The sequence below is a fragment of the Camelus ferus genome, chromosome 9, assembly GCF_009834535.1.
Source record: "Camelus ferus isolate YT-003-E chromosome 9, BCGSAC_Cfer_1.0, whole genome shotgun sequence".
Taxonomy (NCBI): Eukaryota; Metazoa; Chordata; class Mammalia; order Artiodactyla; family Camelidae; genus Camelus; species Camelus ferus.
Window position 1 is genome coordinate 25987644 of NC_045704.1, and position 14034 is coordinate 26001677.

Consider the following 14034-nt stretch of genomic DNA (forward strand, 5'->3'; position numbering starts at 1 on the left):
AGCAGCTCTGGTGAGTTCTGTGAGCCAGAGTGCAACACGAGGATGGGGTGTGCTCTGCCACGATCGAATCTGTCTTCATGGTTTGTCGATAAAATTACTGTTTCTCCAGCTCTAGCACAAGTTAGACCAAGGGCCCACACCCCTTCCCTTCTCTGGGTCCTCCCTGCTGACACGTCTCTGCCTCAGAGCGTTTTGTTCACCTAGGTTGACTAGAGCTGCCATTTCCACCCCTGCTGTCTGTTTGGTCTCACCTTGCCTCCGCCGGTTTCAGCTGAACTGCGGAACAAGTGATCTGGCAGATGGGTATGGAGCCAACCAGTGAGGGGCCAAAGTTTGTACTGACGACTAGCAAGTGGAGGAAGCTCCTCTGAGAGGGGAAACTTGATTTCAGTTGCTAGTGGCTCTTCGGGGTTTTGGCAGAGCCACAGAAAATATTGATTACTGTGGATTTCACTTACCCATCTGGGACTTATCCTTTATTAGCACAGATTATTAAGAGCTGCCTGTGGCAACACTGCCATTAAAAAAAAAAAAACAACACTGATCTCCAGAAATGAGGCACAATTTACATGTAAGGTACCCTCATCTCAGCACACTCAGTAACACTCTCTGCCAAACGATCCAAGAAGTATTTGCCTCAAACATACTTTCAAACCAGTGTTTCCTCACATTTGCCAAGCTCTCAAACTTACATAAACCTATAGGAAAATAGAAATGTTTTCAGTGCCCAATTTTTGCACAAAAAAATGTCAAATGTAAATAAACCACTTTTAGGATTTTTCCAACAAATCACAAATGATCACCATTAAAAATTCACTACTTTAAGGCAGGAGCATCTCTGGGATGTAGAACTAATTAGCTAGGAGCATCAATTGGCTAAATACCATTACATGTAGATTTATAATGCTTTTATTAGGAAAACTGTATTAAAACTGCCAGAACATCACAATGTGAAGAAGTAGGGTCTCTCTCAAATTTCATGTAAATATGGTAGATTAAAAATGGCTGTAGTTCTTTCTACTTCAGATAGATTTTTGCAAAATAATAAAATACCAAGTTGAAAATAAATGATATTTATTTGCTCATTCACCCTCCCTTAATGAACCCATACACACACCACAGCACTGTGAGAAAGAGAAACACAAGACTCCACGAGGCCACCCCTTTGAGAATGTCCCACAAAGTGTGATGTGAACTGTACACATTGGGGCCTTAAAGCGAAAGGCACTTGGTGATTCCATCAACGGCTGGGGGACAGACAGTATACGAACATCATGGCCTTGAGCTACATACAATTTTACTTTGCATTTTCTTTTTCAAGGTATAGTTTGAGGCTATGATGTTGGGTTAACAAGTTCTCCGAACAAAACTCCTTTAGGTAAGATGCCTTAGGTTTGGGTGGGGACGAAAAGATTATTAAATGACACTAATTACAGATACTTCATGACCTTTGTCCTGTGCCAGGGAAGGAATCATACCCAAGAACCCTCTCGGATGCAGATGTGACTTCACAACCACTGCCAGGGCCAGCCCGCGAGCCCGACCGGAGCTCCCGCTGCACAGGGTGTCATGGGAAAATGCCAGTTGGAACCTCATCCCCAACCCAGGGGCCCTCAAGGGGCCTGTAAGGCTGCGCCAGAAGCTCACGTCCGAAGTTTTCTATTAATGTATTTGCTTGAAAGGCTTGAGCTTCAAGAGCATGAAGTTAAAAAAAAAGAGAACTTGATACAGCCACATTCAAAGTTGACTCCTAACTTAAATTACCAGACATAGCTCATAAAACCAGCTGTCTCAAAGACAGTGTTATCTTTATTAAAAAACGGATAGACGTAGCAGCACTTACAAAACAATAGTTCATAAAAGGCATTGTACACTGTCAACTGATAGTATGGAAAAGGGCAGGCCCCCAGCACAGCTGGTTGTGGGCTCCGCATCACAACGCTCACAACCACCTGTTCCACTTACTACAACACAACCCAGAACACCCGAGGGGAGGCCAGCAGCAACGTGGCGCTCCTCAACTTCAAGCCTTTGTTATTTGTGTGAATAGTCAATCAAGTCAAGTATCACCCTCCTTAGCAGCATCTGGAGCACTCATTGGTGTTCTGGAGGTGGCTGGTGTACTTGACCCACTTATTAAAAAAATCTAAGCATTCAATAAAACACACTTCTCCCTGTCCAATGCCATCCACAGAAACCCTCTGTTGCAGAAGTGACACACTCTTCCATTTCAATGTCTGAAAAAGCGAACGCACGCCTCTGCTGTGGGACACAGGAGAGAACTTGGAGCAGGCACTTGCGCACAGCTGTCTTTGGTGGAGGATGATGGTGTGGTCATGCTGTTTCCTGCTCACTGCTCTGCTTCTTACTGCTCTGTGGTGGGGTGAGGACTCCAGAGGGGAGAGGAGAAATTCTATTTTCTTCAGACAATATGGCTTTCTTTGCTTGGGCTTTGTCCTGTTGATAAGAATAAAAGCAAGAAATGTTAAAATGGAAGGAAGTATCCTTTGGGCTTTACTTTGTGCTTTTTTTTTTTTTTTTAAATGGAAGTAAGTGAAGGAAAAAAATAGCAAAGAACAATCTAAAAGTATCTTGTCTGCATGATACTTAGACACGGGATCTGTTGACCACAATTCTTCTTTCCCAAGGAATTAAAAGAATTGGAGTCTTTTGGGGATACCTGGAGCCTGTGTGAAGGGAAGTGAAGAGGCTAGCTACTCCAGCAGGTTTAAGACTCTGTCTGGGAAGCAAGGACCAGTACTGACCAGCAAATCCAAGCTGTTTATATGGGTCTGGATGTTGTGCGCATCTTCAGCAGGAACTCCCCTGAAGTGCTTAAGTTTCGAACTTCCTGTCTCCCTTATCACCATGGCAAACGGAACCATCCACTTGACACACTTCTCTATATCACACCACTGATACCCTGCAATGAAAATATACGATAGGCTCAATCTGGTTACATCTGGGTTTGTCGGTTTAATACACCTTGTGAATGGACCGGGAAGTCAACTTACCTGAAACCTTTTGCATCAGTTCGGATGAAGAGAAATGATACAAGGCAGAAGCAGCAAGCACACCATAGGGAAATTCTAAGCAGCCGACATCCAGGACACAGAGATCTAAAAGCTATGGAGAAGAAAAGGACACTGAAGGAGACGGCCAGCTCACATCCCTCCTGGAGTGACTCAGTCTAGCTGTGGGTGGGCAGCCCCACAGAAGGAACAGAGCTGCTCACCTCCGCGATCTGTATGAAGACTTGCTGAGGGTACTGTGGCAGGAGGACTTCATAAAAGTCATTTAGGTACGCAACCTGCATGTATACATTCAGCCAGGACACAATGGTTAGGGGACTTAAATGCCATTTAAGGGCCTGAGGGAAAACAGAGAAAAGAGACCAGTGGTTGAAAAAAGAAAAAGACATTTCTCCTCCCCTTGGTCCTCTACAGCAGCTCAAAATGCAGCCGCTTCCCATGCCACAATGTGTCCAGCCGGAGAACACCCAGCCAGACGCACTCATGCTGAACGTAGAAAAGATATTATGTATGTATTCTTAAAAAGGACTGAAAAATTAACTTGTAACCTACCTTCATAATGATTAATTCCATGGTAAGAATTTCATCTCCTGAACAAGCCCCATCTGTAACATAAGCAAACTGGTGCAACTTTGGAGGATAAATTTCCTAAAAGGAAATAAAAGGAAGATACTACTAGCAAAAAGCCAGTCTCTAATAGTTTTACCTTCCAATGCACATCCCAAATTGTTCTTTTTAGTATGCTGACATAGAAAGAAAAAGGGGGTACAGTGATGGGATAAATCCAAGAACCACTCAGTGGTTCAAAATGAATGAACTGTGAAAGAAATTGAACACTCACCCTCATCAATCAATAAATAAAATTTTACTCATTGGGAAGTTTTGAAATTTTCACCTTTTCAATACCTATAGCAACATGTTTGAAAGTTAGGCCCATCCGCCCTTCTATTCACACCAAAATTTTAATCCTTTTTGGTCAAAGCTCAATTTTTTTGATTAAAGGAATACCTAAGCATTTTATATACTACTTTTCTTGATTAACTTCTAGCCTTTTTCATATGTGGCTTAATTTTAGAAGGCCTCAAATTAGAAAAATTTAAACAAGCAGTTGACCTCTTCCCCTAATCCCAGTGGCAGTCAAGAAAAGCACGTATTACATAACAAACATTTCAAAATTGATTTACCTCAAGTTTGGCAGCAATAAATAAAGATGAAATTCCAATAAGCTGTAAGAGTGTTTTTACAACATTTTGTTGTGTCGCCATATACCGATCAAAGAAATCCTGTGCCAAGTAAAATGTCTCTCTGTGAAGTTTATAGACTTCACACACCTGAAAAAATATTTAGTGAGTTTTAGAACAGTGACTTGAAGAACAGAGACAGACAAAAAACTTGCCATGAGTTTTTGGGGAAGGATAATATAACCAAATCAAGAGAGAGAACGTGGCTTTTCTGAAGGGATGGTGACCTTGCTTGCCCCTAAGCACATACACAATAAAAATGTGTCCCCTTTATAAGTTCCATTACGATGTGAGAAAAGAACTACCACATTTCTTCACATTGGGCACTCTCAGTATGAAAGCCTGAAAGCTGGAACATACTACAAAATTAGGACAACACCTGCTTTGCCTGCCTCACAGGACTGCTGTGAGGTGTGGCCAAGCAGTCTACATGATGGAGTTGAAAAGGACCAAGGAGATATCAGACCTCAATTCATTACCATCACCAAATGTCTGATTATGCATATAAAGCTGCTGTTCCTAACAGTACATCTCTTCTAAGTATAATTCACGGGGTTAGTAAGTAGAAAAGACACCAGAGGAAACAACAGGAATATTAGTGAAAAACTCCATCAGTCACCAAAGAGCACTTCTAAGTCCAGGTGGAGTCACATTCAGAGTCAGTTTTTATAAAACCACACAACTACAATCTGATTAGAAGCGAAACTAGAGCTTCTGTTCTCTAAGGAAACAACTTCCAGCCCTATTTCGCCCGCTCACAGTCGGGCACACAGCGCGAGCACCGCCTTTCTTGCGTAAGACTTGTTGGCTGGGCCGGGGCTGGGCAACGTAACTTCGCTGCAGACAACCTGTGAACTGTGGACTCCGGTTTCGTTCCACTGAAGACATAACGGTGACCACTCTTTTCCATCCTTTCAATGGTATTTCATTTTTTCATTAACTTTCATAGAAAATCATTCCTTTGAAGTATCAGTTGCATCCATTGCCATTATATAAAATAGAACCTCTCAGTCACAACATCACAGTTGAAGCCTAGGAGATTAGAGCATACTACACCTAATGCTTCAAGGAATTATAAGATGTTCTAAAGGGCCCAGAAGGGCTATGTGCCATACTGGGTCTCTGGTGGACACCTGCAAGGCCTATAGATTTAAGCAGGCCTGCCAAAGAATTTGTACATTGGTACCTTTTCTATGCTGACATTTTTAGGGACCAATGAAGAAAAACAAATCAAGAATGGAAAAAAAAAAAAGCTATCTTTCCTTGCCTACTTTCTACGCTGCACTTCATATACACAATTTCTAATCCACACAAACTCTGCAAGGAAAATACTGCTAGAAAATATTACAGACGAGAAAACCAAAACTCAAAGTTAGGTGACTTGCCTGACCAGGGCACACAGTCACTAAGTGGCAGCAGGGGATTTGACTGTAGGACGTGCAGGACAGGGCACGCGTACCCCTGGCAATACAGACTTTCTAAAGGGCACACGGCTCAGTTCACTTTTAGGGAATATTTAGACACTCAACTTGCATATATACTTTTTCATAAAACAGATCTGCCTGAGATATCACTCCACATCACAGAAGAAAACCCACTTCTCACCCACCCAGGGCCTACAGAGGCATCCAGGGAGTGTCCCTTAATCAAGCCACTACTGAGTCACCCACACTTCCTCCCAGGAAGAGGGGCACTGCCTACACAGCATTACTTCTAATGTTTAACAGTTGTCTATCACAGTTTGTAACACTTGTTATTTTGATCAATTATTGTAGAGAAGTGATAGTATGATCAATAAAAGATGTGAACGATATATTTTGTGAGGATAAAATTCTGTGGGGAAAGAGAAACAGATCCCAAGGAATTAAAAAAAAATGACGTAAAATTTCTGACTGCTGGAGATAAGTTCGTTCACCTATTTTTAAAGCATACGACAGTGGCTGTCAAATAGCTATTATCCACATTCCTCTGTATACACCTAAAAGCAATTTAATTAACAAAGATCAAATACCAAACATTTATAGTTAATTGGAAAATATAACCTTTGCAACTATTTAAACTTTGAGGGAAAAAGATGCCAACTTATAAATATCTAAGACTTCAAAAATTCTTTTAAGAAAGTACATAAGCGAAAAAGTTAGACTACTGCAGTATATGTGCCACGGTTCAGAGACACAGAATGTGTCAGTGGAATCGAACACGTGAAGAGCCCATAACAGACAGAAGAATCTAGAAGCGGTCAATGGTCCTAGCGACCAGGAAGGCTCCGGCTCACCTCCATCAGCCAGTCCAGGAGAATCGCTCGCATTTTAGGCTGCAGAAGAGGGTGCCGCTGCATAAAGTGCTTATCCCTCAAGTACATCTTTTCCTTATTCAACATGATTTTCCATACCTCCTCTCTATTTGCCCAGCTACAGAAAAACAAAACCAAGCCAAAAAAACAAAAGACAGGTGTCAGTATGCTTCCACCCTGAGGAGGTGGGAGTGCGTACAGGGAGTAAGGGGTCTGGGAGGCACTCGGCCGGCGGCTCACTTCAGGATGGGCAGCGGTGAGGCTCTGGACGGTGTGCAGCTCTGAGGCTTATACACGGAATTCGGGTATACCAGTTCATCCTCTTCTTTGTCAGGTGTGGGAATCAAGGAGCAGGGGTTTTCACAGACTTTATTACTGTCCCAAGGCTATAAAAAGAAAGACACATTTTTAAATGTTTGATGTAAACCAGCTGTTTTTACATTCATTGATTTGTCAAACAGCCAGTAAAACAGAAAATGTCTTCACACTGGAGAGTAATCTCCAGGTCTAAATCAATATTCTGGCCTAAATTAAGATGGAGATAGCAAGCATAGGTAAAAGACACAGTAATGACTCCAAGCTTTCATTTCATTTTTGTCATTAAGCTTAGGAGTTTGTGCAGTAAATACCTAAGAAAGCATTTTAGCAACATTTTCTCCTCCACATCACCATCCTCATACGAGGTGCTTGAGCAGCAAAATGGAAGCAGGCAGGGTTAGACAAAATACAAACAGCTCTTATATTACTGAATGGGAAAAAAAAAGAGAATAAAATCCATTTGCAGCTCAGTGAGAGGTATTACAGCATGGCTTCTAAAGTGTGTTGTGAGATTATCTGGTCACAATTCAAACATTTGTTTTTTTTAAGAAGTACAACTAACCTACTAAAATTTCTTAAGAGTGAAAGACAGAATTTCCAATAAAAGTATTTACATAAGCACTACACATTCACAAGTACAAAAGAACAAAATGTAAATTGATTGCCATCTATATTTGAAGTCTCCCCTATTTTAAAACAAAACCCATCAAATGTGACATCTTCCTTTGGTTGCAGATCAAGCCAAATATATTACATAATGGGGACCTTTGGTTTTCCTTAATTCAAAATGAAACAAAAGGAATATCCACCTAGTTAGAAGCAAATCAAGCAACAGTCACAGGATATATACTAAGTGTGTAGACGGAGTCTTGATACTCCTGAAGACCTTTGAAACCCAAACCCTTACAGAGTGATAACTGCTAACTGAATAAACTATCATTAAAAACCAAAACAACGCTTCTCTTTTAAAGATCCCAGATACTTAATTTTGTTCAATTTTTAGTATTTGGAAAGTAATGTCATTTTGCTATTTAAAAATTTTTCCTTTTAAAGGTACTATTTATCATACTACTCTAAGAGACAATGATTGATTTTTAAAATTATAAAATAATGGTTTTGTTGTAAGATGTGCCATGTTAACAACCCTGCCAGCATGGAAGCTCTTTGAAAAGTCTGACTCTTGGCATTTTTTTTTTTTTTAAGCAGAGAAATCATTACTGTTTACTAGAAAAGAGACAACTGAGAAGACTGTACATGAACACGGCAACCTGGGCTCCAAGTGCTGCCTGGAAGATACGGGACACGGAGGCGAGCACAGCACGCCGGCCACTTTCAGAGGAAGCCAGAGCACTTTCAGTGTACTGAGAAGAGCAAAGCTGGATAAAGCTCCTCTCCATCCAATGCGCAAAGAATTGGGCATGCAAATTAACCATGACAGCCCTTGCCAACAGCTGCTGGAGAAGGGCAGACTCCTCTTCCAGTTCTAGTATCATGTGCTGGTAGCATTTCCTTGACTCAAAAAGGGTCATATTACAACTGCTTTAAGTTGCTCTCCATTCAAGAATGAATTCTAGTTTTGAAAGCAGAAGCTGGGTGTCACCCTCTACAGCCAGATGGTTGAAATAGCTGAGAGCAGGCCTTTGGAGATAAAATGGTAACAGTTCCCAACCTGCAGTTCACAGACAAATCGTGTGAACCACAAGCAGACAAATGGTCCCCAAAGTTGGCCTTTTTAGGAACCAATATATGAAGCAAGATAATGAAGTCTACTAACTTAAGTGTATGCCATGTTTCAAAGAGAACAAGATCAGTCTGACTTTAGGAAGGAATGGAAATAGCAAGAGACCAATCATGATTACTCCTAGCCACCCCTGACTATTTAAGTCACCTTTAACAAAGAGTAAAACTACCTTACGCAAAATTATATTCTGAGAAGTAACTAGTAGAAAGTTAAGGATTCCATTTCACTAAAAAAGTTGTCTCTTGCAAAAAAAAAAAAAAAAAAAAACAACAAAATGGATATGTTAAATACTTTAGATAAAAAGTATTATTTCCATTAAGAAAAACCTAAGGTAAGAATCAAAGGTTCCACGTGGTCTTGATGAAGCAGTTACTTGGAGCTGAGCATGATGGCTACAGGTAGCTCAGGGCTGTTGAAAAAGGGCTGAACTATGATCACTCCAGAGAAAAATTCTGTGTACTTAATAGGGAAAAAGGTTGTTACCCAAAATTCTAGCTTCATGAATCTACACTGAGAAATAACAAAAGACATTGATTGCTCCATAATGATGGGTAATTTTCAAGCTATCCACTCTACAAAATGTGCAGAAACCTGTTGTTATTAATCTCTGAATCACCATGAAAATGCCTTCTAGTGGGAAATAATATGGCTATTCATGTATCATATCTATCAACTCTCCGCAGTCCAGGGATAGGGCCTAAGCCCTGTCTTAGGCATCTGAGGTTATCTTTGAGAACAGAAACTACTCTAAAACTCCAAAAAGTAAACAGGGGTGGCTTTGCTTCATCCTCAGTTAAAAAATGTCAACTTAAAACACAGCTGGGAAAATAAATAATCTTGAATTTCACAAAGTAGAGATCTATTTTAGTAGAGATCCTCAAAAATCAACTTGCTTGGTTTGAAGTCATTAAGGGGAGAAAAAAGAAAAAAAAAAAAAAAGAAAGAACTCAGAATACACTCTTATTTCCTTTCCCAAATTGAAGTATTGCAAATACAGCAAGAAAACATCAACCCTTTGTTCAATATTCACCAGAACCTCCCCAGAACTGCTAATTTCTAGGGTCTTATGTGCAGTGACAAGTGTTCTGCAAACAATGTGGCCCACTACTTTGAAGCCCTTCGCTCTTCCAGACTCAGCTGCTGTGGCTGTTGCTCACTGCCCTACAAAGTGATGCTACCACTGCTAACTTAATTGGGACCACTGCCCTGGGCTCAAATACTATTCCTGCTCAGCTTTTATCATTATAGCATCAGAAGGCCTGAACAGCTAGTTTGGAGACAGGCTGCTTCCCCTACTGGAGCCATAACTACCATCTCCAGTCATTTCTGGAGGTAAAGAGATAATACAGCTTTTTCTTCTAGGGACTTCTGATATTATAATGATACCATGGGCATGCAAGAAATACGGCAGCAAATCCATGAAGGAGGGGCAAGAGACATGGACTAGTCAATTAAAAAAACGTGTTGAGATGCACATGTCATCACACAGAATGCCCCACTAATACTCCAGTGGAGGCCAGGTGGAGCCCCAGTCAGCAGTGATCACTGCAGGTAATTGCCGGACGGGTTGGAAGAATTTTCAGAAAGGGGGAAAATGTTTGCAACATGACTGAGTTGGGGTGGGAGCAGGGAAGGGAAGTCCTTAACGTACCATGATGAAAAAACACAAGTGTGGATGGGGGAGAAGTTGCTTATGAGCACCCATAAACCTCCATCACGGTTACCCAAAGAGCTCCGTGTCAGGAGCCCTCCAGCAGTTCACCAGCCTAAAGACTAGGCTGCAGGACAGACTCCGCCCCTGGCTTGCACTGGACTTTGGGTTACTTTCTTCCTCTAACTGAGTCTCAGTTTCCTCAAGGGCAAAAGGAGAGGACTGAGTTATGTGATGTCCATTCTGGTTCTTCCAGACATCAGCACATATTTGTAATCTCAGGGATGTCAGTCACGAACACAGACGTTCCTGGAATCCCAAGGCTGGCAGAGGTCAGTGCCCACTGAAAGGCACAGTGCTTCGTCATATGCACTGTAGCCATAGTTAGAGAAAAAGCCTTCAGCAGGAGGCGAGTATGAGGCTCAACGTGACCCAAGAAAAGGAGACTCTTCACTTAGGTCCACTCAGCAAGTGTACCTACCTGACTGCCACACTGGCTTCTCACAGTCCTGTCAATTTTGGCAATGTCTTCATCTGGATCCTGCAAAAACTAACATAAAACACCCCCCACACGGCAAGGAAACACACAAAACAGTCCAAAGACAAAAACACAGAGAGAAAAAAGAAAAAGAAAGCTGGTAAGGTTATGACCACCGTTTCTGCCAAACACACCTCGCTGAACCCCCATCAGTAACTACGTGGGCAGAACCCAGTTTGGTACCCAGGTAAGATGGGGGGGAAGCCTCCCCCACCTGTCTCCTTTGTACTCACAACGGCCACATTTGCTTTCCTCTTCCTGGAGCGAACAGGGACATCGGTGCCGCTTTCTTCTTTCATAGTGCCCGGCTCCTTCGCATCCCTGCAAAGCCAGGGTAGCACAGAGGTAAGGCTGAGTTCTCCCCAAACCTCAGCCCACCCCTCCCCCACCACTGCACACCTTCCCCTTCCCCGCAGCGGCCAGGCCACTCACCTCTCCTTCTTCTCCCTCGGCATGGCGCTGGGCGCAGGATCAGACCTCAGGCCTGGGGGGACACGAAGCGGCAGTGGAGTGAGGACGGCCAGGGGAGGGGGACCAGAACCCGCCAGCCCGCCCCGGGCACCCCTCCCCCTCCCCCTCCCGCGCGGGTGGCGGCGGCGGCGGGAGCCTCCCGGGCCGGTCGGGAAAATGGCCGATGGGCCCGGGGTGGCCTGTCACCCGCGGCGCCGCCAGCAGCCCGCGATGCCGGGTCGGAACGCGGACTGGGGGTGGCCCTGACGCCCCCCGAAACCCTCGCCGGCCCATCGCCTCCCTCGGGGCCCTGGCTGCCTCAGTCTTCCCCTCAACCCCTCCCCGTAGCCTGTCTCTGAGCCGCCCTACCGGGGCACCCCGCGCTGACGCCTCGGGGGACCCGGCGACCCGGCCTCGCCCCACCCCCACCCCGGCCCGGCCCGACCCGACCCTGGCGCTCCAGGAGTCCTCGCCTGCCGCGCCGTCCGGCAGCCCGCGGCTGGGCCCTTACCCGAAGCCGTCTCCAAGGCAGGCAGGCAGGCGGCACGAGCCGAGGCCGGAGGCAGGAGGCAAAGGCGAGCGCGAAGCCGGGAGGCGGGAGGCGGCGGCGGGCCGAGCGCGCGGCGGTGGCGGGATCCGCGCCTGCCCCCTACACCGCGCTGGCGGCCGAGCCGGCTGCTCCTGCGCCCGGCTAAGAGCGGGACATTTAAAAATCCCTGCGCGCGGAACCGGCCCCCGGCCCGCCCTCGCGCCCTCCCGCCACCCTCCGCCCCGCCCCGGCCGGCTCGGAGCCCCTCAGCGGCCACCCGAGAGCCCGGGCCCGCCCAGCCACCGCCCTCAGGACCGCCCCGCGCAGCGCAGGCCCGCCCAGGCGCTCGGAACCGCAGGGGGCAGGCCCAGCGCGGGGCGGGGCTAAGTGACAGGGCCTGCGCGCCGGGGGGGCGGGGCTCGGGCCGTGGCGGGGCCTGCGCGGCCCGAGCTGCGGAGCCCGCGCGGGGCGGGACGCGGGGCCGGCTGGCGCGCGCGGGAGGCGGGGCCGCGCAGGGCGGGACGCGGGTGAGCTCTGGCGCGAGCGCGGCAAGGGGCGGGCCGCGGGGCTCCGGGGGTGGAGCCGAGCGGCGCTGCAGCGGCAAAAAGCCGCGTGGCCGGCGCGGGTGGAATGTAAACACCGCAGGCGGCGAGAGTTCGGGCCCCGGTGGGGGTCTGGCCAGAAGACCCGCCATCCGTCGGCCTGCCGCGCGCGCGCACTGTCCCTCCTTGCACGTCCTCCCCGCCCCCGAGACGCTGGGTTCCGGGCCCTGAATAGGGGCGGGGATGTGCCCAAGGTCACAGCGCCTGGTCACAGGGCCTAGAACTGGGGCCTCAGGCCGCCAGGTCTTGGGCCCCCTGTTGAACAGCTTTATTTCTGGACGCGCGTCCACCCATATGTCCGTGCGTGCGTGCATTCATTCAGCTAATAGTCGAGCACCTTACAAGTGAGCCCCTTACCCCCAAACTTCTGAGCATCAGAACACATTTCTGATGCTAAGATTCCATGCAGCCCTCCCTAGCTTAAAAGTGTTTCCCATCAGCCGGCTGTAAAGTCAAATCCACGCTCCTTGCCCTTCAGGGTTCCGCATGAACTTGCCCTCACCCCCTTTCAGACCTCCCCTTCAAGCACCTCCTCTCACAGCTCCTCTGGCCACCCTCTGTCCTTTCTCATCTCAGTGCCTTGGAGTTTTTTGTCCCCAACTCTGGCCCCATCAGGCTGCTCATCCTCCCCAAGAATTTGAAAGTCTTCAGTGACTGCTTAATCTAGAGCACCCCCCTCCCCAGGAGATCCTGTCCACCTCATTGCCCTGCCGCGGTTCCGTCACAGTGTTGCCACCACAAGTCTCTTGCTTCTTTCTGTGTTTGGTGCTCCTGTCCCTACCTTGTCTATCTCATTCACTGCTCTATCCCTCAGCTCTTGGCATGGTGCCTGGAGGAGGGGAGGCACTTAAATCTTATTTGTGAACAAATACTTGAAAAACACAATGACCAAGCCCTTATATAAGGGGTTTACAGGCCAGTGAGAGATATTGAAAAATCATGCCTTGAAAGTACCTACACTATTAAACTTCTAGAAGAAGCACGTAGCAGAGGGCCCCTAAACACCCCCAAGCCCTTCCTGATTTACAATCTAAGTCTTGGGCCCTCTCCCTCCATCTTCTCAAAGTTGGAGCCTGGCTCTTACTGGAGGGCATGACGTGTGTCATCCCCAGAGGTCCCTGCTAGCAGATTGTTGACCTTCTGGGGGTTTTAAGGTCAAGGCTGCTGAGATGACTTGCTCAGGCTGGCTTAGGCAGGCATGGAAACCAGGCTCCTGAATTCCCAGCCCTGTGCCTCTAGCTAATAACAATAACACTTACTGCAAACATTTTCAAAATGGCAGCTTTGAGCTAAATCCTTCAAAGTGAAATAATGCAGATGAGTGGCTGAGTACGGTGCCTGGCACATAGTAAATGCTCAGTAAATGACAGTTATTATAACAATGATAGACAAAACAGCTTTCCTTAGCGGTTGTAGCAATTTATACTCCCACCAGAATGAGATTTCCTGATGTTCCCTATCCTAACTGATATGTTCAGCAGTGGTAAAATGGCTAAGTAAATTTTTGGTATATTCATTCTATGGAATACTTCGCAACAATAAAAAGGACAAACCACTGAAACATGCAGCAACATGGGTGACTCTCATGGACATAGTGGGAAGCACAAGAAGCCAGACAGAACAGTATTCCTGTGCGATG

The 14034-nt window shown here is 46.2% G+C and overlaps 1 protein-coding gene across 1 annotated transcript; it reads right to left on the minus strand.

Annotated features, from left to right (window-relative positions):
- Positions 1–1060: 1060 nt before the first annotated feature.
- CCNE1 (cyclin E1) lies at positions 1061–12034 on the minus strand. The gene is made up of 12 exons (XM_032486224.1): positions 11776–12034; positions 11247–11298; positions 11048–11135; positions 10758–10826; positions 6807–6952; positions 6549–6684; positions 4217–4363; positions 3585–3680; positions 3236–3370; positions 3015–3126; positions 2766–2923; positions 1061–2457 (listed from the first exon to the last, which is right to left on the minus strand). Exons 2-12 carry the CDS (start codon positions 11267–11269, stop codon positions 2335–2337), a joined length of 1233 nt encoding a protein of 410 aa, XP_032342115.1. The 5' UTR covers positions 11270–11298; positions 11776–12034; the 3' UTR covers positions 1061–2334.
- Between the last annotated feature and the right edge of the window lie 2000 nt (positions 12035–14034).